The sequence below is a fragment of the Anas platyrhynchos genome, chromosome 10 (assembly GCF_047663525.1).
Source record: "Anas platyrhynchos isolate ZD024472 breed Pekin duck chromosome 10, IASCAAS_PekinDuck_T2T, whole genome shotgun sequence".
Lineage (NCBI taxonomy): Eukaryota > Metazoa > Chordata > Aves > Anseriformes > Anatidae > Anas > Anas platyrhynchos.
In genome coordinates, this window is record NC_092596.1 from 10,372,301 (window position 1) to 10,393,225 (window position 20,925).

The following is a 20,925-nucleotide window of genomic DNA, read 5'->3' on the forward strand; positions in this document are numbered from 1 at the left end:
TCACTTTCAGATGTATTTTAGGTGTGGAGAGCCGGGATGTGGCTTCAGAGGACCTGGAGCTCATATGCAGGTTGAAACCAATGAAGGTGGTGTCCAAAGTGCAGGGAAAAGCAGCTGCCTTTCTGAGCACTTTGCAGGGATGTGCACAATGCTCACTTCTCTGGCTGGGGAGGCTTTCAGGAGCCCCAGCAGCCCCCTACCCAGGAGGATTACCTCCTGCTGGCACTGCCTTCCAGCCCCACAGTGAGGAGATTGCTGAGCTGGAACGTCTGGTGGGGTTTTGCCTACTGATACGGACTGGTTACCAGCTGATTGCTGAGTAACTGGAAGAGAATTAACATTAACCCCCACTGCTCCCCCCCAGCTGCAGGGCAGGGGGACTTCTGTTGGTTCTCTCCCAAGCCAGGGCACCCACAGGAGCACCAAAGCTGCCCAGCAAAGATTTTGGCCTCACTTACGCTTAAAAATATTTCCTAGCATAGCAGTGTGAAGTGGAGGGAGACACATTTCCAAAATAATAACAATAACAAAAAGATTTTTCTTTTGGTGCAGAACTGACACCTGCACAAAGCTGTCTTCTGCAACTGCCCTAGATGAGCAGGTCGGGGTAGCTGTGCCGGGCACGTGCATGCATCTGCATGGTTACAGCCACTAATCTCTCGTACGACACTTGGAAGAAATTATGATAGATGTAGTGAGCAACTGTTTGCATCGGTGGGGTGATTTAGATGAATCGTTCTCAGGCTGCTTCCTCCCACCTTCCTGCTAAATGGACTCGTCGCTGCTTCAATTAAGAGAAGTCTGGCGCTCGAGGAAGCGGCGGCAAGGAAAGAAACGGCGGTGGGGGTATCAATGAGACCTTTTCTAATTACACTCTGCCAGAAACTCTGACGTAAATCACACTAAAGAAAAATACCTGCAGCATGTTGGAGGCATTCAGGCTCATTTGATCGTGCAAGGATCGCGCGTATGATCACAAGAGAAGGAAACTGAATTAGGGTCAGCAATCAGAGCTCCCGTGGCACAGAGCTGAGGTTACAGGTACAAACACCAGGACCAAACAGAACACAATTGGTGCAAAATACTCCCAAACCTTTTATTTATTTTTTATTTTTAGGTGCAGAGCATCGCCCATCAGCACAGTGCCTGCCAAGGTGCTCGGCTCAGGAAGAGTTAATCCAGGTACACCCTAACAACTGAAAACCTGCATAATTGAAAAGTAGCTGAGGCATTAATCTTCCTTCTCAGTACCTTGAGTCCTCTTTAAAAAGATTATTTTGTCTTCAGAGACAGCTTTAACGCTGCTTAATGAATTGCTTATAAATGAAGGATTTCCCCCCCCCTACACGGGGACAGGCTGACTGCTACGCTGATTTTTGTCAGTGCAAAAGAGACAATTAACTTTTGTCAACTACACAAAGATAACGGTTGTTCTCCACAAATGCCACTATGCTGTTTGGCATATTTAGGGCCGATTTATCTTGTCCTTTTGGCTGAGCCTGCTTAGCGGCAGCGACATATCCATTTCCCTTGGCTGGCTCAAGGGAGCTCTTCCTGCTTACCAAAATAATTACTGGCCCTTGTGCAGCCCCCAGGAAGGGGTCGGATCCAGCAACACCAGGCTGGGAAATCCAGAGTGGCCTCTGCAGGAGAGACAGACACACAAACGGGTCCATTTATGCCACGGAAACTCAGGACAAACCACCAGCCTCATGTCCAGCCCCCTCCTGCTTCATCCCCACAGCCCCGGCCCCATGCGGTGTGCACACTTCGCTGCCCCTTAATGGGCTTTTTTGTCTGGCACCCGAAAAGCCTGCTCATTCAGCCCAACTGCCCAAAGCTGCAGTAAATGGCGAGGGAAAGAAGGAAAACTTTGTATTCCTTCGGGACTCTGAGTACACAGTGACAGGGGCAATGCTGCTGTGGGACGGAGCACCAGAGTCCCCCTTTGCCAAAAAGGCTTTTGCTAGCGGGATGGTTTGTATGGCAGAGGCTGAACTGTGCACATGGTTTGTATGGCCTTGGCCAAAGCCTTTTCACCCCATTTTGTCAGGCCAGGAAGGTTCAGATTCAGTTGACGTATTTTGTGGCCAACAAGAATTGTTTTAAGGGCTTTATTTTCTGAGAAAAGCTTTCCTCCTACGTTGCCCAACAGCACACGAGTTACTCAAGGTGTTTGGTGTCCCACAGCAGGACAATAAATCAAGGAGAGGAGGGGAGAGGGCACCATGTCCCTGTTTGTCCTCCTGCCCACCCTCCCGCAGGCAGGGATGCTGTGGGGTGCCTCCTGCTGCTCCCCGTGGCTCTCAGCCCCTCTCCTCCCTTACTCTGCCCTTTCTTCCTCCCAGCCACAAGTCTGGGGTCCTGCCCCATTTAGGGAAGGGCTGGAGGGCAGCTTTTGGACACCACAGGGCCTCCCCCGGTTCCCCACCAGCTGCATTCAGAAAAGGGAGCTGAGCTTGTACCCTGGCTGTGCCTCAGCCCCAACAAAAAGGCTGGTTTAGGGCTCTGGGCACTAACACGCTCATCACCAGCCACAGTGCAAGAAGTGTCCTAATGACACCCTCACTGCGTGTCAGCGAGGGGCTCAGTTACCCTGTTAGCAAAGGCTCATTTTCATCATCCTCATGGGAAACAGCCTGCCCGGATCCAGCAGCCATCCCAGATGTTTCTTCCTACAAAGCGCGGTGCTTTCGGCCGCTGATTACAGGCAGGGAGCTCTGCAAATTGCTGGGTGAAAGCATCGACAGGAGCACACGGGCACTGATAGCGTTCCTGGCGGCTGGCTTGCTTGAAAACAGCGGATGGAAACGCAGAGACCAGGAGGATGGAAAGCCTGGATGTGGTGGGGGAAGAGCACCGAGATCTGTAACACACAAGGCATCAACCCAACAGCAGAAAAAGGTGCCAGAGATATTTAGGGTTTGTGTACGTACACACACACGCACACACGAGACTGACAAGTCATATCTATACATGCAATATGAGCAAGATGTTGCTATGGCAATCTTAATTCCACGGTCCTTACATTAAGGAGAAGGCTGGAAGTTGTTTGGCACCACGACTGCCTTTTTGTTATGGTACGCGCAGCGTTCAGCCCAGCAGGACTCTGATCTCTGCCTCCCGGAGCTATGGAAATAGAAATCACTGCTAACAATAACATCGCCACGCGGCAGCCTTGGATGCAGAGTCCTTTAAAAAAAGGGAGACAAAAACAAAAAAAGGGAGATGCAGACAGAAGAAGAGGCTGCGTGTGCAGCAAAACCAGGCTCCAGGGCTGCCTGTGCTGTGGTGGGAGCCCTGCCCAAAGCTGGCATCCCCAGCCCCAGGCTGTGGTCTTGGGGCTTGGCTTGGTTTTGCTTCCCCCAAAGGAAAGGGAAAGACCTGGGATGAATTTACTCAGCCTCTCCAGGAGAAGCTTTAAAGACATTATTAAAGTGTGAAAATACACAAAGATCTCCAGAATAACCAAGTGGGGCTTGAAGGAAGGTCCCGGAGCTGTCATATCAGAGAAGCTTGCAGAAAAGTACATTCCTAGCCACAGATTTTGGGGCTTTTCCCATCGGATGCTGCAGATTTGTTACAAGCCACGTGGAGGAGGTGGCCGCATTGCCATCACCTGAAGGCCTGGGATGGAGATGGCGCACACCCAAGGGCATGGGGAGGGTCAGCAGCCGGATGGGTAACGAAACACAAAAAGGGGGAAACACTTACCTCGTATGTAAAACCAGATGCCACGCTTTGTGAGCCTCATAAAGCCCTTTGTGCTGAAAATCCTGCTCCAGATGAGGACAGGGCTGTTTCTCATTGCGGTCCCGATCCACCCAAAACTTCTTTGCGGAGCTGGAGACAGGAACACGCTCCCCTGCGTGGGCAGCGAAAGCCCTTGCAGAGCCGGGGCCCCAAGGGACGAGCTGCCCCTCTCCCCTGCCTTCGGTGAGGGTTTGGTGCTGCCGGAGCCCCCCCGCTGGTGATTTTTTTGGGAAGCAGCACAGAGCCACGGCAGCTGCGGGGGTCCAGCAGCACCGGGGATGCGCAGGGATGCTGTGCAGTGCGTTTGTGCTGCCTGAAGATGGCAAGCCAACACTGCTGTTTATAATACATGCAAATAACCCTGCCGGAGGAGGAAGGGGCTCCCTACGAAGACCAGGGCTATATTTTCTTCGCAGCCCATGGAACCGCCAGGGCAGAACTGAAATTGCGGCGTTTATCAAACGGGTCCGAGCCTTTTCCTTTCCTCCTCTTTGTTAAGCAGAAGCTCAGGCGCTGCTCCCAGTACGGCACCAGTCCTCGAGCCCAAACGCAAAGTCTGAGGAAGAAATTGCAATGCATCCACTGGCACCAGGGAGCCATAGAGCTAGCGTGTGCTGGCAATAATTTATCCTAAGCCTTCTAGTGGCATTTTATGTCTTTTTGCTGTAGTGCTATTACAGCTTTGATTACTCCATTTTTATGTTTGTCAGCACAGCATATGGGCGAGATAATTTGTATTCAAAGTATTAAACTGGTAATGTAAATTATTAAAGACCCAATTCATAAAGGCAGTGCGCATCACATGCAGATCCCTTCCCCAGACCTCTCCCCTCCTCCCCTGGATTCACAGACCTGGCTAACCGGGTCTGCAAACCAGGGTGGGCACGGGGTGGGACCCCCAGCACAGGTGTGGGATGGGGACAGGGACACTGCCTACATGTCCCACTCCTCCCCATGCTCCTGTCACCCACTGGCGCATCTCATTTCAACATCTCTGAAGATGCGACAGGGATGACAAAACGTTCCCCTGCTTTTACCCTTTTTCCTCCAGAGCACCCCCAAGCCCCACCAGTCTTGCCAGGCCATTCAGCTCTCCGGCTGTAACCCCCACGACGACAGGCGACTGGTTTCAGTAGCTGTTTACCCGACCATACACAGCACCGCCGTGTTGAGCAGATGCCGTCTTCTGTTTTTCTCATTACCAAGATTTACTGCCTTATAAGCTTATTATTGACTGAGGCTTTAGGCTCTCCTCGGGGCTGAGGACAAGGGGAATGCAAACTCCCGGCCACAGGAGCATCCCTGGCACGGCGCTGGAGCTCCAGGTGCTTTTTGGGGAAAATGTTCCCCCAGCCTCAACCTCTCCACCCCACAACCTCTGCTGCCACGGCGTGACACAACAGCTCTCCACGACACCAGCACCAAAGAAAGGAGCTGGTTTGCTTATATGTGTGTGTGTACCCAGGACAAAGTGCGGGCAGGGATGGAGATGGGAGCACAACAAAGCCCCGGAGGTGAAGGAGGAGGATGGAGGAGCAGAGCACACGCCGAGCCACAGGTAGAGAGATGGCTTCTGGGAGGGGGAAAAAGAAGAAGCCAAGAAGCCACTATTTGGCTACTCGTGTTCACAACACATCAGTGTATTCAGAATTCCTTTTCCAATATTTTTCAAAAAAAAAAAAAAATATATATATATATATATACACATTCATGTTTCATCACCAATTAAAAGAGAGAAAACCCCAACCTGTCCCACACCCGCTGGGGCTCTGTGACCCAGGCTCCCACCTGGGGAGGGCAGGGCAAATAAAATTATTATTATTTTTTTTAAATATTTTTATTATTTTTGAAGGCATCTATGGAGATGTGGAAGATGTGGATGCCTCTCGGTGCCTGCAGCCTGAGCCCGGCAGGCTTCCAGATGTCCGTGTGGCTCTCCCACCCCAGACTCCTAATCCCCTACTTTGTCTGAGCCCTGGCTGATTCCTGATGCGTTCGGCTCACCCGGCCCGAATATTTTTCCAAATATTTCTCCCTCCCATCCTCATGTTTCACCTCGAAGGAGAAGCGCTTCGCCTTCGTTATCAAGCCAATTAGTTGGGCACAAAAGCGGTGAACAGGACCAAGCAAGGCTCAATGGCCTGTAAAATCCCCAATATTTCAAGACGGGCCGAGGCCAAATATGACAGTTTTTAAAAAAAGGGAAAGAAAAGGGTGAGTAACCAGAGTGCAAGGATGAAAAGAAAACAGCAACCACACGGGTTAACGAAAGGAAAGTTGACAAACGGGGCAGCCATAATTCCCCCTACAACTCGGAAGACCAAAGTTTGCAAGGAACAAAAGGAAATGATTAACAGGGGAAATATGCATGGTACAAAAAGGGCTTTTTAGTCCAAAAAGGGATGTCCGTATTTAGCAGCACTTGGTTCCTGTCATCAGGGCCCTGTGCCTTCCTGGACGTGTTTCTCCCCCACGAAAGGCAGAAGTCACAGAGGGAGCCCGCGCGCAGCCGTGTCACACACACCGAGCGCCGTGTGTGCCTCGAGGACGAGGGGAAAGAGGCAAAGACTCTGGAGCGAGTACATAAATAAGGAAAAACCCTCTTATTTAGGAGTTGTCTCCCACTGAATGCATTCAAACCTCTGCAAGTGCCCATTGCCCACGCAAGACCTGAGCACGGACCCCAGCAGACCCACATGAGGCCACCCGCTCCCTTCCACCCAGACCCAAACCCAAGACTCCCCGTCCCTCAGCCACCCCCGCGGCACTGTCACTGTCACCTCCATCCCTGCCTGTTGAGCAGTTTTTGCTTTTTTAGATGTATATTTATTTATTTTTTGCCTTCCAGTAAGTTGGGAGTGTCGAGTGCAGGCTGGGCTGGGTTTGCAGGGTACTTCCTCGTGCTCCCGCAGGTGAGTAATCGCGTTTTAACAGGAAAGGTGAAGGGCTGAGCCTCTAACAGACCTTTCCTTCCAGGAAAAATGCTGGGGGAGACAGCGAGATCTCCCACAGCCCAGCTCTCCCAGCTCCACAGCCCCTAAGGGACCCCAAAACCAGCTGTGCACCAGCAGCGGTGCCCCCCAGGGTCAGCATCACCGACAGCGAGATCTTCAATCTAACAGCTCAGTGCCATTTCGTCAGGTCCTACCCCAATTCCTGACAAGGCCTTGAAGAAAGGGCTCTCTTTGAGGCTTGTTCTGGTTCCTCACCTTACAGTGTGCTCCCAGCAGCTTGCAAAAATTAAGTTACTGCCCAAAGCAATGAGATAAACCCGCTGCAGACCCAGCGCGTTTCCTTTCCCTCTCCCTGCTGCAGGGCAGCGACCATGGGCAGGGTGAGGGCTCGCTGCCACAGGGAACCAGCAACCAGCTGATGAAGCCCAGGCCAGGAAGGATACCCAGCCCAAGCTCTGAGGCTCACAAGAAGCAAACACCACCCCGATGTATTTAAGCAGGTGAGAATCAAGCAATCCCCCACACCTGCCACGCGTGTTCATTTTCTACACCAACATAAAGCACACTCCAAGCTTCACAAAGCTGCAGTTAAAACCACTTACAGGTAATAGGCTCTAACAAACAAAGCCAGAACACGTCCCATTAATGTTAAAAAAGAGCTTTTTTCCCACTTCAAGTACCCCTGGGAGGTTTCTAAGGGGAGGGACTGGGGAGAACCAGGCGTGCAGGGGAGCACCCAGCTGAGAGGTGCCAGGTCTGGGGGCAGCGCAGTGGCACTGCAGGGCTCAGGAGCCAGCAGCAAACACCTTTGGGACTCCCCCCAGCAGCTCTCAGCTCCTGAAGGTGATTTTCCTGCCTGTTGGATTCAGCCAGCAATGTAAAATCGCCCCTTGCCAGGGGGCAGTTACAGGACGGGCGTCCTCTCACCTGCTCCTGCCCCACTTAGGGACCCGGGTGGCCTCAGGGCAAGCCCTTGGCAGCCCCAGCTCTGAATGAGGCCGTTAGCACAGCCCGGGAGCCACCCTATGCCCTCATCTCGCTTTATTACATCCATACCAGCCCCAGCAGGGGGATCGGATGCTTGTGGGTCACCAGGTATAACCCAGGCAGTAACCCTGCCAGGTTTTCCTCGCCGGGCACACAAACCCTGCCAGAAACGCTGCCCATTTTTTGCCACAAGCTGAATCATGCTCAGAGAGCAGCTGCCTGGTGAGCGGGTCCCTCTGCTTCCCTCTCCAGCACGGCCACGATTTGCAATTCAGTTTATTGCATTAAAACCTGGCACAGCCCTAGCAGAGAGAAACAAACATGTCACTGCTGACGGCCACTCCTCCTCGTCCAAGAACACTTCCAAAATCCCTCAGATAGGGCTTGTTTGGGGTTTCCTGGGGCAAATGGGCTTTCCCCATTTGAACCCCAAATGGGGTTCTGTAGGGCAGCATTTATTGGGAATAAATAAAGCTGCCCAACCAGCCCTTCAGAGGGAACAGGCACGGAGGTGTTGTGACTCCACCGGTATCCCCAGCGCAGGCTCCCACCTTCCTGCGGCCCTCTGCTAGAGCGGGAGCTGTTTACTGCTAATTGACTCAATGTGCGTTCGGACCAGGATTTTTAATTAATTTTATTACAGAGGAATTAATGCACTGCTTCCCCACAGACGCATTAGGGTACCAACGAACCTGTACTGCTGGTCTGCGTCCCCTGCTCTCACCAACACGCTGCTGGGCTTATTTTGGGAAGCAGAAGGCTCTGCCCACAGTGCTTTCCCTTCGAGGAAAACCTACAGTTGCCCCTCTGCCACCCCATATTTTAGGCATCCAGAAAGGGGTCCCCAACCCTTCCCGGAGGGAGCTCCTTGCACTCACAGCCTGCCTTACAGCCTGCACGGGAGGATGCAACGCATTGCATTTGGGAACCAAAAGCCACCTCACAGTCAGCTCCAGCAAATTCACTCAAGAGCAAGGCTCTCTCCATCCTTCCCCTCCCTCAATCTGTTTTATCGTTACCCTTCCCTGCATCTAGCAGAGTTAATAAGAGACACATTTACTCTGTGTGGCTCTGGAGTGAAGTTGAGCAAGAAGTTTTAGCTGCATGGCAGCCCAAAGGAGAAGCGGTGCCTGCTTTGAAACGCAAGCATCTCAAAACATTTAGGGGGTGCTCTGTCAAAAAAACAGAGCTGTGTGGAATTAAGCAGCCCCCAATAACTGAGATGACAACATCTCCAAACACAACAAGCAGCGGTGGTGGAGCAGGGGGGCAAATCCTGTGCTATTTATGTACATTCACACTGTGGTGTTTATCAATGGTAGCGCATTTGGGGGGGGAGCAGCAGCATCACTACATCTGCAGTACCCAAATTCCAGTCCCCAGAGTCCTGCGCTAGCCTTGTATTGAACAGCATCCCCCAGGCATGCCATATTTCAGGAATGTGCCAAGCAGGAAGAGGTGCACAGGAAGGTCCAAGACCTTAATCAAGCCCTGCAACTCGATAGATTTCCAATACAACTAAGACAAAGAGGTGTCAGCTCTAGTTCTTATTTGCTAATACTATCAATTGGGGCTCAGCTCACTAGCAGTTAATTCAAAGCCAAGCTCGATTTGCACAGCAGTGATCTACACTAATTCCCATATGTGGCTAAGGGGAGATTTTGCCAACTAGACAATAGAAACAGCATTAGAGCTCCTGAAACAATGCCATTGCTTTTCTCTTCTGCTCCACCACTTCCCATCAAGTTTCCACGTGCTGGCATCTCCAGTTGTCTTCTCCCTCACGACACGAGTCACATGGAAAGGGTAGGGAATATAAGGGTATCTATTTCTTTTCCAGATGCAGTTTTTATTCAGGCTTTTAAAGCACAACTTCCCATAAACTGGGAGCCAATTTCACACTTGCTTTTTGTTGTTGTTCATTAAAGACACTAAGAATTGCCATAATTAAGCAATTATGGAAATATTTCTAAGTGATCCAACCAAAACTTAGCCTTAAAAAAAAATTTGCCACATGTTGCTATGTTCCATAAAAGTTTATTAGCTGGCTTCATCTGATACCCAGCGCTGCTTGATTTTGCTTTCAGGTTGTAGCCCATCTCAACATTAGATCAGGCTCAGTTTTGCCAAGACACTATGGTTATTGAGAAGTCACAGAAAGCCAGACATGTACCCAATTAGGCAATGAAGCTGTTTTATCCACATTCGAATTATTTTTACTGCCTGTAAGCCTGGCCCTCATTAATCTGCAATTTGGCTCAAAGGAAGCCGTGGCAGCAGCCCATACCCGGAGTTTACACTAATGAGTTACCCTGTCCTCTTAAGTCAGCTGTGCGTGGCAGCGTGCCTCTTCGACCTGCTGTTAATGCAAGCACCTCCTCACGCCCATCTCCTCCTGGCTGCCAAGCAAACACTGAGCCACAGAAGGAGCACGAAGGGGTGCTCGCCTTCCCTTCCCTGTGCTACCACTGCTGGGGAAGAGCAGGGTTAGAGCCGGCAGACGGAGACCGAGCGGTACCGCTCCCTCCCCAGGGCTGCGAAACACCCCCAGGTCGGGATTGTCAAGGACCTGCTCTTTCCAGTGCCAGAGGGTCACTAACGGGGAAAGAGACCTGCCATCATCTCCCACCCCACGGCACCCAAGTCACGTTTGGGCTTGTGTCAGGGGACGGACACAGCCCCAGTACCTGTGCCACGCTCCTACGCAGCAGGGAGATCGACTAGGCGCCTCGCTCCTGCCATGAATTAAGATGCTAGAAAAAACCACAAGTCTGAAACAGTTTAACACAGGACAAAAAAGGCACATTTTAATATGTACAGCAATGCATTTGGGCCATAAATTTACCCAACACAACTGAAAAAAAAAAATCCAAACTATGCTTTTATACTTATTCCATGGTGTCAGCCTCATTCCTAGCCACCTACCTTTCTCTGCATCTCTGAATGCTGCTATATACACACACAAACAAACAATTACGTCATGAATGTTCATTTAGGCTCCCAAGTTCAAGTAATAAAGTTCAAACTTGCATAGCATCTTATGCCACTCAGCCATAAACAGTTACGATTGCATATTAGCTGGAGCAGCCATCTCTTTCAATTCAGCCAGTTTTGGCTGGCCACCATTTATTTAATTATTTTTTATTTTTTAATCCTTGAGTCAGAATGTTTCCTAAGTCACCAGCCCTGAGGGATGCCACAGACTTCAAAATGAACCTCTTTCTCGCTGTTGTTAAGATCCTTTTAAACCAGAAATTTAGAGTGTTGTCAAGAACAGTTTTAAAAATGTAATACTGTTTATTTTGCTTCAAAAACATTTCAGCATTCTAAACATACAAAAAAAACAGAACGTTGCAAATTTGTTTAAGTACAGAGTGTTTTTGAACTTCAGTTGCTGCACTGGCTCTTCACTTAGTTGACGATGAAGAGATGTCTACAGTTTCAGTTTAAAAACTACCGCACTTAACTAAAAAAATCCATACACTTCTCATGCCAGCTGAACCCCCTTCCACAACTAAGAATGGCAGCAGAATGCTATTTCACTATATACAGAAAGACAACTTTAAGCTAAATGGACGCCCACTGTAGTGTAAATAGATCTACCCTCACAGTGCATGCTTTGGGCCATGGCACCCCGTGGAACGTACAGCCTTTCCCAGTAATCACTGCTCCTCTAAGGCATCATAACTCTAAGCATGTACCACAAGAATCTGTCTAGTTTTTACAAACTATAGATATGTACAGTTTATAACCCAGGATTTTCTAGCCAATAACCATATAGTAACACCACCTTACAAATTAAAAAAATGCTTGAAACATTTTTAAATGCTTTGTTACACCAACAGCAAAGTGCACAGAGTTAGGAGAACACTAGAGCGCCTTTTCATTTTAAAAATGTTTGGAAATATGTACAACTTTGATACAGTTTCAGGGTGCTCACTACACCCATGGCCACTTCATGTAAACCAGTTACAATTTCTAGAGCACTTTTAGAAACTACAACGCGATCGGAATCCAATTTTTTTTTTTAATTAAGCCTAATAAGGGCAAGAGACACCATCTCAAATAAGAGGTGCTTCATTTACGGTGTTTCCCCTACTCTATGGTATTCACATGGAGACAAGTATTGTACAGTTTTATTCGTCATCATCATCTTCATCCTCCTCTTCTTCATCCTCCTCCTCCTCTTCGTCTTCTTCCTCTACCTTTTTCCGAGCAGCTTTGGTTGCTGCTCCCTTTGCGCCATCAAACTTTCCTTTAGACTTGTAGTCTGCAACATCCTGCAAAGTCAAGGGGATGTCTTAATTTGCTCTAAGTAGCAAACACATCAAGCATTTGTACAGCAGCGGGCGTTAAGGTGAAGGGACTGGCTTTCTGCAGCTGCATCCCCAAGAGGGGAGGCAGCCAGCGTACAGGTATGCAGACACTCGAGAGTATTTGGCTGCCCCCAAACTACGGAGGACTTGAGCCCTGCGTTCACAGTTACTTTTCTGAGGAGGAGAAGTAAGAGAACCCAACTTCTCTTAGAAGTTTCCTGCTAACAGGACAGAGCTCCTGTAACAGCAAAGCAAACTCTTTGCTGTAGCAGCACGAGCAGCTGCTGTTGCGCTTTGTTTGGGGAATTTCTGTGCCACTGGAATTTACCTGCATGCCTCTAACCTACTCTGCCCCAACCTATGTCCAGCCACAACTCAAAGTTTGGCTACACAGCACACTGAGAACATGTCTACCTGCCAACAGCTCTACGTGGGAGAGTTGCTCGTTGCACTGGGGCCACCTCAGCTTGGTCTATCATATAGAAGCACTCTAACACAAGAGCCCGTACGGAAGAGACAAGGAAAAAGCTAGCCTTACCTTCTCGTACTTCTCCTTCAGCTTAGCTGCCTTATTGTTATAAGGCTGCTTTTCCCCATCACTGAGGTTGTTCCACATTTCACCAAGTTTCTTTGCTACATCCCCAATGGATATGCCAGGGTTTGTGGACTTGATCTTGGGGCGGAACTCTGAACAGAACAGGAAGAAGCCAGACCTTGGAAAGAAGCACCAGAGGACAGTGAGCACCACGGCAGCATGCCCAAGCAGCACCCCCTTCACTTATCCATCACCCACAGAATTCATACGTACACTCACATGCAGCTAACAAGTAGTTATTTTTTCAGTATACATTTTCATTTTACTGAGGGTCAGACACACAACTTTCACCCAATGCTGTTCTTATTAAGTGTTCTTTATCCCCACCCCTCCCCAATTTCATCTTAGATAGGGTTGCAGCAAGACTTCAGTCATTTCTGTGTCTTTCATCACTGCGAGTTTAAGGGTACCAAGACCTGACAACTCCTGCTGGCACTCTACGTGCTCAAGAGTACAAGCTGCTTACGAGACAATGTCAGTACTACCAGTACTTCTATACCAACAGTATATCCCATCTACCTATTTTATGGTTAACACTAAGGCAGATCACAAGTACTTCAAGATAAATCAAAGTTATGTTTGTGCATTTCGCGCCTTGGTCACTTACGGTGGTCGTTTTGGGGCATTGGGGTCCTTCTTCTTCTTGCCACCCTTAGCTGGTCCATAGTCCTTCATTTCTCTATCATATCGTACCTTATCAGCCTTTGCCATTTCATCAAATTTAGCCTTCTCCTTGCTTGACATGGTCTGAAAAACAAAAAAAAACAAGACACCAAACCACGTGATTACCCAACTGTTCAATAGCTGGCAAACTTTAAGTAAACAAGCCAACACGTACCAACTCGACAGGGGCGTTTCTGAATTTGTTTGTTTGCTAACTGGACCACACGGGGACGAAGGTCCTGTATTAGGGACAGCAGCCACAGCTGGCACACCGAGCAAGAGGGAAATGGCTGGAATGGCACACATACAACCACAGTCCCCCTTGAGGACATGGGTCTTGAGGGAGGTGACCACTTAAGAGTGCTGCTTGGGAATAAGAAGAAAGCCCAGGCTGTAGTGGAAGCACTTAAATGGGCAAATGCCATGGGCTGAAGCCTCCACAACTCTTACAGCAGCATCACATCAGTGGCCACAGTACACACACACAAACATCACAGGAGTCCCCTGTGTTCAAACGTATGTATGCCACGCTAGCAGATACCACAAGAAGTTGTCACTTGAAGAAGCCACAAATTAAGGTACCTTCCACCTCTCTGAGCACTTCTTGGAAAACTCTGCAAAGTTGACTGGAACCTCTGGGTTCTTTTTCTTGTGTTCCTCACGGCACGTCTGCACAAAGAAGGCATAGGCAGACATCTTGCCCTTGGGCTTCTTCGGGTCACCTTTAGCCATCTTGACTCTGTAGGGAAGACGGGAATAAAGTAACAAGTGAACACGTGTACGTGTGAATGTGCGTGTGTATGATGTGCAAATGTTTGTGTATACACACATACATCCACACGCAGGAGTGTAGCAGTCATGCTCCCATCAGTTATATATGTTTCCTTCCTGTCCCCCAATACCTCTTGCTGTCCCCCACATGGAAACTTAAAATTATTCTTCCTTATGACTTGGATTGAAGGCTGCACCAAGTGGAATTGGTCATCGGATTTAAGTTTTACACCAATATATTTACAGCATGTCCAAAGACAGGCTATTAAATACATTAAATACATATTAAATCCTGCCCAGCAAGCATTATATATGGATTAATACAAAATATTTTAGTTGGCTACCACGCTGGGGCTTGAGCAGCGCACACAGTGCTGGCCTGAGACTCGTCCCTTCAGTAGGGGAATTCCCATGTTCGCAGCTGCTGCCCAGGTAGGGAGGGTTATTCCTCCCGGGGAAGTGCAATAACCTGGACAGATAAGGAGTTGGGCGAAGAACGTCCAGTCTGAAACACAATGGGACGTGCGTGGAGAGCCACGCGTGGTCTTGCTCCACCGAGTGCCACCGAGTGCCACCACGCTCCGTGCCCGGCGCCGCAGCAAGCACAGAGCGGGACGTGAGCGGCCACTCTCCGCGAGGAAGACGCCAACTTTCGGGCCGTGTCCTCCCCTCCAACTTTTCCCCCCCGGCGAGGCAGGACAGCCCTGCGGAGCGCAGCAGCCCCGCGCAGTGCCCTGGCACCGCCGCGCTCCCGGCCCGATGCGGGCGCTCCAGCGCCGACCCGCGCCGTGCGCCACCGCCAGCCGGGCTCGGGGGCTTCGGGCGAGCAAAGTTTGGGGCGAGCGAGCCCGCGGTCGTCCCGGCCTCCCCTCCCGCCATCTTCTCGCCCCCCCCTTTCACCCCCCTCCTCCTCCTCCTCCTTTTCCCCGGCCAAGGTCACCGCCGGCGGCCGGAGCGGGGCGCGGGCACCTGCGGGCGGAGGGGGCCGGGGGCCGGGGCGGCGGAGGCGTGGGGGGGGGACCCGCCGAGCGGCGGGGCGGCCGTCCCCTAATAATTCATCTTCCATTTTGTGAAGCGCCTCGCGATGAAAGAAAGTGCCCCTGAAATGCGGCGGGCCGGCGGGCTAGGGGGCGGCGGGGGGCCGGGCGGCGGCCGTGGGGGCGGCCGGGGGGACCCCTCCGCCGGCGGGGCCCGGTGCCACCGGGGGAGCGGCTTCGGCGGCGGCCGCGCTGGGCGCCCAGGGCCGGCGCCGCTCGCTAAGATGGCTTCTCCCGGCGCCGCCGCCGCCGAACAAAGCCGCGCACCCCCCTCCTCCGCCGCGCTCGCCCCCCGCGCCCGCCGCCGCCCCCGGCCCCCGCCAAAACGCCGCCCCCGCCGAGCGGGGACCCCCCCCGCTGCCGCCCCCCGTGGGGCTGCGGGGGGCTGCGGGGCCGGGGCTGGGGCCGGGGAGCGGGTTGGAGGCGCTTCCACCTCCCCCCCCCCCCCCCCCCCCCCTTCCCGGAGCCTGCCTAGCGCAATACTCTGTAACAAAGGCTCCCGTGCAGCCATTATAGCCGCGGCTACGCTCCTCCGCGCCGCCAGGAAAAAAAGTGCGAAAAGGCCCCCCGAGCCCCCCCCGGGGCCGGAGAAGGGCACGGCGAGGTGGGGAGAGAGGAAGCGGGGCGAAAGCGAAAGGTTTGAGCCCCCGGCAGGGCGCCTGGGGGGAGATTTCCCCCGCCGCGACCCCCCTCCCCATCGCTGCGCTGCTTACACGTCTTTCTTCCCTTCGCCGGGCTCTCCAGCGCCAGCCATGTTAATGCCCACAGCACGGGCGGCGCGGCGCGGGGAAGAGGCGATGCGGGGCTCGGCCGGGGGCTCAGCCCCGCAAAAAGGCCCGGGCCGGGTAGGGGAAGGGCGGCGGGGGCGGAGGCGAAGCCACCGGGGGAGCCGGGAGGCGGCGGGGCCGAAAAAAAAACTGTTTCGCCGGGACACACGGGCGCAGCGCGCAGGGTTTATCCCTGTCAGATGCTAAAGCGACAGCCATATTAATGCAGAATAAACAGCGGGCACGGCACTGCGCACGGCCGGCAACTTTCCCCCCCCAGCAGCCAGCCCCGGCCATCCCCACCCGGGGGGAAAGGGGGGCAAATAAAAGCCGAGGGCGCCGCGCGTTTTGCCGGGCGGCGGCGGCGGCGAAAAATCCCTGCCCATGCGGGGGAGAAGAGGAGTTATAGTCCCGGTGTAGTTACCGCACCAGCCATGTTCCTCCCGGCGGCACGGCGCGGGGAAACGGGGCTGCACCGGGGGCAGGCGGCGCCGGGGGGCGACCCCCCGAGGGGCAGGGGCGGAGGGCGGGGGGCAAACGCTGCGCCCCCGGACCCCGCCGCCTGCCCGCTGCAGCAACCCGCGCGCTGCTCTCCCCGTGCGACGCTGGGAAGGGAGGGGGTGGGTGGGGAAAGAAACTTTTTTTTTGGGGGGGGAGGAAAAAAAAAAAATATTATTATCATTTAAAAAAAAAAATAGGAAAAAGGAAGGAAAGGAGAAAAAAATAATAATAAAAAAAAATAAAACCAAGGTGGCGGGGGAAAAGAAGGAGGCGAGGGAAGGCGGCGGGGCAGGGCGGGGCGGCGGCGGGGCAGGGCAGGGGGCAGCCGCCCCCCGAAAAGTTGCGGCGGGGCCGCACGTACCTGTATTGTTCGCGGCAGTGTGGCCGGGAGCTGGAGCGCAGGGCACGGCGCGGGGCTCGGCGCGGCGCGGCTCAGCCTCGCGTTGGCTGCCTACGAGAGCGGCCTGATTGGCTGCGGGGCTCCGCCGTTTAAAACAACCTCCTCGCCCGCTCATTGGCCCGCCGCCTCATGAATATTAAGCGCCGCCCCGCGCCCATTGGCCGCCGCCGCCGAGGCCGTTCATTCAAAACTGGGCGCCCGCCGGGGAGTGAACGGGGGCGAGGCGAGGCGGCGGCGGCGCGCCCCCGGGAAAAGTTTGGCGCGGGGGCGCGTGCGGGGGCGCGCCCGCGTCCTGAGCGCGCCACGTGGGGCCGAGCGCCCCAACCCGGGGCAGGGGGTCCCGGGGGGGGGACCCGCAGGGAGGAGGGATGCTGCGGCCCCCGAGGAGGTCGTGCAAAGCCCCCCCGGCAGCCGCTGCTGTGTGCGGTGCGTGCCCCGCAGCCGCCAGGGCCCGGTCCCGATGTCAGCGGGGCTGTTCGCAGGGCTGGGTATCGCTGTGCGGGACGGCAAAGGAGCCGAGTCCAAAATGTAGCCCGATGACAGGCGCTGCACGCGATGGAAAGGAGCTGCGGGGCTTCGCCCGCTCGTTCAGCGAGTAAAAGCACCGCCGCGCCTAGCCGGAGTTAGGATTTCCAAGCCACTTCCACAATCTGGTTGATATTAGCTTTCGAGGAGTTGGTGGCTGTTCCAGAGGCTGGCTGCGTGCAAGGGAATCTCCACACACGCACTTGGGCTGAAACGAGCCCAGCTCTTGGGCCGAGGTCTCCTTCAGCTGCCTTGCAAGAGCTGCTTCCCATAGGGGAGCTGCCGAAGGGCTGAACTGGTATTAGTGGCTGACCACAATTGTTGGTTGGCTCGGAAAAAAAGAGCTGTTATTTTAAGGCTGGAGCGGTAAGACTCAGAAACCACTGCATACTGTTATGGGCTGGGCGCAACTGCCACCCTCCTTTAAGATAGCCAGAAGAAACAGTTGCCCTCTTTAGGGAGCAGATAGCGCAAAGAAGCCTCCACCCTGGGCTGAGGTGCTGCCAGGCAGCAGGGTTCGCCAGGCACTGCCCCGGCTTAGGGCTTATGGCTCTGACAACAGGGCCACAGGTTGCCTTTGCTGGAAGAGACCGACACAAACTGCCTGCTGAGGCACAGAGGAGTGCCAGCCTCCTGCTGACAGATCCACTGGGAAGGGCGCAGAATGTCACGGCGGATTTTAGCCCTGCGTTTCTCCCTCGGGGTGCACCTTCCCAGCCCGTCTAACAAACGCCCAAATCCCCTTGTCATCCCTATGCAGAACTGCCAAGGTTTATTGAGACCTCACACGTGTGTCCTTGGGCTTTCCAAAGCATGGATGGTAAAACCAGTCTTACTAGCCTCGCGCCCTATTTCCACGTTCTAACACCAAAAGTTTAAAACAAGGGGCTCATTCATAAACATTAATGAGGCTACCTGAGGGACTGTATTCTGTAGCATCATCATAAAATAAGACAAGGAATGCTACTGCAGGATAATCTCTTTGTAGCTGACAAACATCCCTCTCACCTATTTTTAGGGATACTTTAAAGTGTTTCAAACTAGTTGAATAATTAAGGTTTTTTTTTTTTTTTTTTTCCTTGGCTCTGGAGCTGTGTGAATTCTTGCTCTGGAACACTTTTTTCCTCAAACCATGATCTCGTCCTAATGAGCACACCAAGCTGGGAGCAGCCCAGATGGACGGGCTGTTGAGGAGCTTGCTCAGGACCAGCACCTGGCATCAAATGTGCAGTCCTGCTCGTCATCTCCCGAGCATCCCTCCTATTTCTCATAAGCCAGGAGAAACATTCCCTAAGACGCTTGTTCTAGGAAGGCCGGGAAAGTTTTGACAGCTGGCCAAGGGGCAAAGGAGATATTTTGGTAGCTGAGAGACAGCTGGGTTTAAAGTTTTGTCCCAGCATGGTTTTGAAAGCAGCGGAGGGCTGTGTAACAAACGGGTGAACATAACCCCCCAGGGAACGCTTGTACTCACCTCCCGAATTGCCTCTGCTGAAACAAATCCTCCCCCAGTGCCCTCTGCCCCGTGCATCGCACCTGGCCACCCGTGTCTAAGCACTTTGCTGTGCTGCACCAAGAAAACAGCCTAGAAAATTGGCTGAGCAAATTCAGCCCTTTGCTGCAACCTCTTCCAGGCCACGCAATCCCAATTCCTCCTGCCCCCTGGCTCCGGCCTTCCCCTGAGTCCTACAGGAGCCAGTGCAGCTCACTAACCTAACAAAAAATAAACAAAACCCTGAAGTGAGCCCTCCCTGTTTAATTTTCTGCTGGATTAGTGAGCTGAACCAAGTGCCAAGGAGCTAGGTGAGTCCCAGAGCCAAGGCAAAGGAGGGTGCATAAGGGAACAGCCAGGACTGTCTCTTTTGACAGCAGCTCACCAGGAGACCAGTCTTACTCTCCTGCTCAAAACACCTCTGTCTCATTAACTTTGGTGAGGAGAGGGAGTGGATTTGTTCCATATCTCCTATAGGTGCAGGTTTGGCAAGTTTTAGGGGTTTCCTCCTCTTCTTTTTTTTTTTTTTTTTCTTCTCTTTTTTTTAATATTACAGACATAAGGACATGCTTGTCATGCTCTAGAAAGCACAAGAAGAAAACCAAACCTAAAAGAAACTTCTGTGTGCCCAGCTCTCATAAGGTTTGCAATGGCCCCAGGATGCAGGGAGAGCTCGATGTACAGTGGTGTACCTACTCTTCAGAAAGATCTGACCTGATGCCCCCTATGACTGCTACAGACAGGTTTTATTTCGCAAGCACATGCCATGTTTTTAACCAACCATCAGCCATACCCTGCATCCCACAGCAAGACCCAAGCTAGGCAGCATCTTGAATATAAGGACTGAGACATAAAATTTAATCCAAGGTCCCAAAGCAAGCAGACAGCTTCAAATACTTCCAGTAGCTTGTTGCTGAGAAGATTCCCTGCCAAGTCCCGTCCAGGTGATGTCACCAAGCACTGAAGGCTTCCCTTCCGTGTAGATTGTGTTGGTCCAGGAAACAACAGAGCTGCAAACTGTTGAGGCCAAGTCGCTACCTGCTGGCATGGAATGACATCTCCTCTTCAGCTAGGGATGATTAGAACAGGGAGGCTGCATTGAAAGAGTCTGGAGTCACCAAGGTCTCCTTGGACAAATCAATCGATTATACATAGGTACGCTTTAAATTCAGGAAAATCATCCAGTTACAAAATGAAACTCTTTTTTCTGCTCCCCAAAATTGCCTGAGGACTACAGTAAGTTTACCTGTTCCTCTGCCAACAGCCAGATCTCATCTGAACAGCAGCCACAGCTTGGTGAGGGCGGCCTTCTCACAGCTCTGTCTATCCCGCTCCAGTTGTGTCAGATCGCTAGCAAAGCATGGCCCATCGTGTATTTCAGCTGCTCAGAAATCAGAAGCATTGAAAAGGACCAGAGTGACAACTGATCTTTCTGGAACCACCCGTGTGATGAGTATAGTAAGGAAACTGCATCTTCACCAGCACTGAGCAGCTCCGTGGTTCATCCAGCCATACAGACATTGCCCCTTGACCATCCCCTTCCTACCAGTGAAACCACGAGTGCCTCAGAGGGATCCTGCAGGGCAACGACTCAGCGTAAAAGATTATTCCTCAAGACCTTTAACAAGCTTCCCAGCCTGAGTCCGGGTTGCCTTGATGTGGAAAGCTTGCCTGACATCACCTCGTACTTGACCTCAGGCTAGTTTTGCTGTGCATTTGCAGCGTTCAGGATGATTTCAGCCTACCAGCAGATTCGCGTTGATGCCGTGTCCTTACTGGGTTTGTCCAACGGCAGTCGGAGCAGCGTGCTGCTTGTGTTGACTGCATCGATCCCAGGTAGCGTCACCTACAATACCTACAGGGCGCAGAGGGTCACAGGAAAAACAAGATGACACACGCCGGCTGTGCACAGGGTGAGGAAGTTCATGAAAACACCTCTGATAAATATTCAGCTCTACCAAGCATGTAGCTGTGTCCCTGTGACATGTTTATTCAAGCAACCTGGATAACCCACGTCAGCACGCTCGAGATGTGCTCGAGGCCCTGCAGAAACACCGCAGAGGGGGCGACCCATCTCTGCTGGGGGGTGGCAGCAGCACAAGGCTCCTTTCCACCAGCTCCAGGGTTTGCAGCAGTGCAGCTCCAGCACACCAGCTGTGGGGTGGAC

At 52.5% G+C, this 20,925-nt stretch overlaps 2 protein-coding genes across 3 annotated transcripts in view; both read right to left on the reverse strand.

Annotated features, from left to right (window-relative positions):
* Window positions 1–10,971: 10,971 nt before the first annotated feature.
* On the reverse strand, window positions 10,972–16,874 carry HMGB3 (high mobility group box 3). The gene is given in 6 exon segments (XM_027464922.3): window positions 10,972–11,974; window positions 12,549–12,723; window positions 13,213–13,352; window positions 13,851–14,007; window positions 16,706–16,770; window positions 16,773–16,874. Coding segments are annotated over 6 exon segments (768 nt in total). The 5' UTR covers window positions 16,860–16,874; the 3' UTR covers window positions 10,972–11,830.
* A 2,611-nt stretch (window positions 16,875–19,485) lies between these two features.
* LOC119717883 (uncharacterized) overlaps window positions 19,486–20,925 on the reverse strand; it is a 32,834-nt gene continuing 31,394 nt past the window's right edge. Inside the window, exons 10-12 of one of the 2 annotated variants that reach the window (XM_072042821.1) lie at window positions 20,504–20,613; window positions 20,005–20,334; window positions 19,486–19,851 (exon numbers count right to left, since the gene is read on the reverse strand). In XM_072042821.1, the coding sequence (XP_071898922.1) occupies window positions 20,601–20,613 (13 nt within the window). In that variant the 3' untranslated portion in view covers window positions 19,486–19,851; window positions 20,005–20,334; window positions 20,504–20,600. Of the gene's footprint in view, window positions 19,852–20,004; window positions 20,614–20,925 lie in introns of both variants that reach the window. The other variant, XR_011811634.1, reaches the window with a different exon arrangement.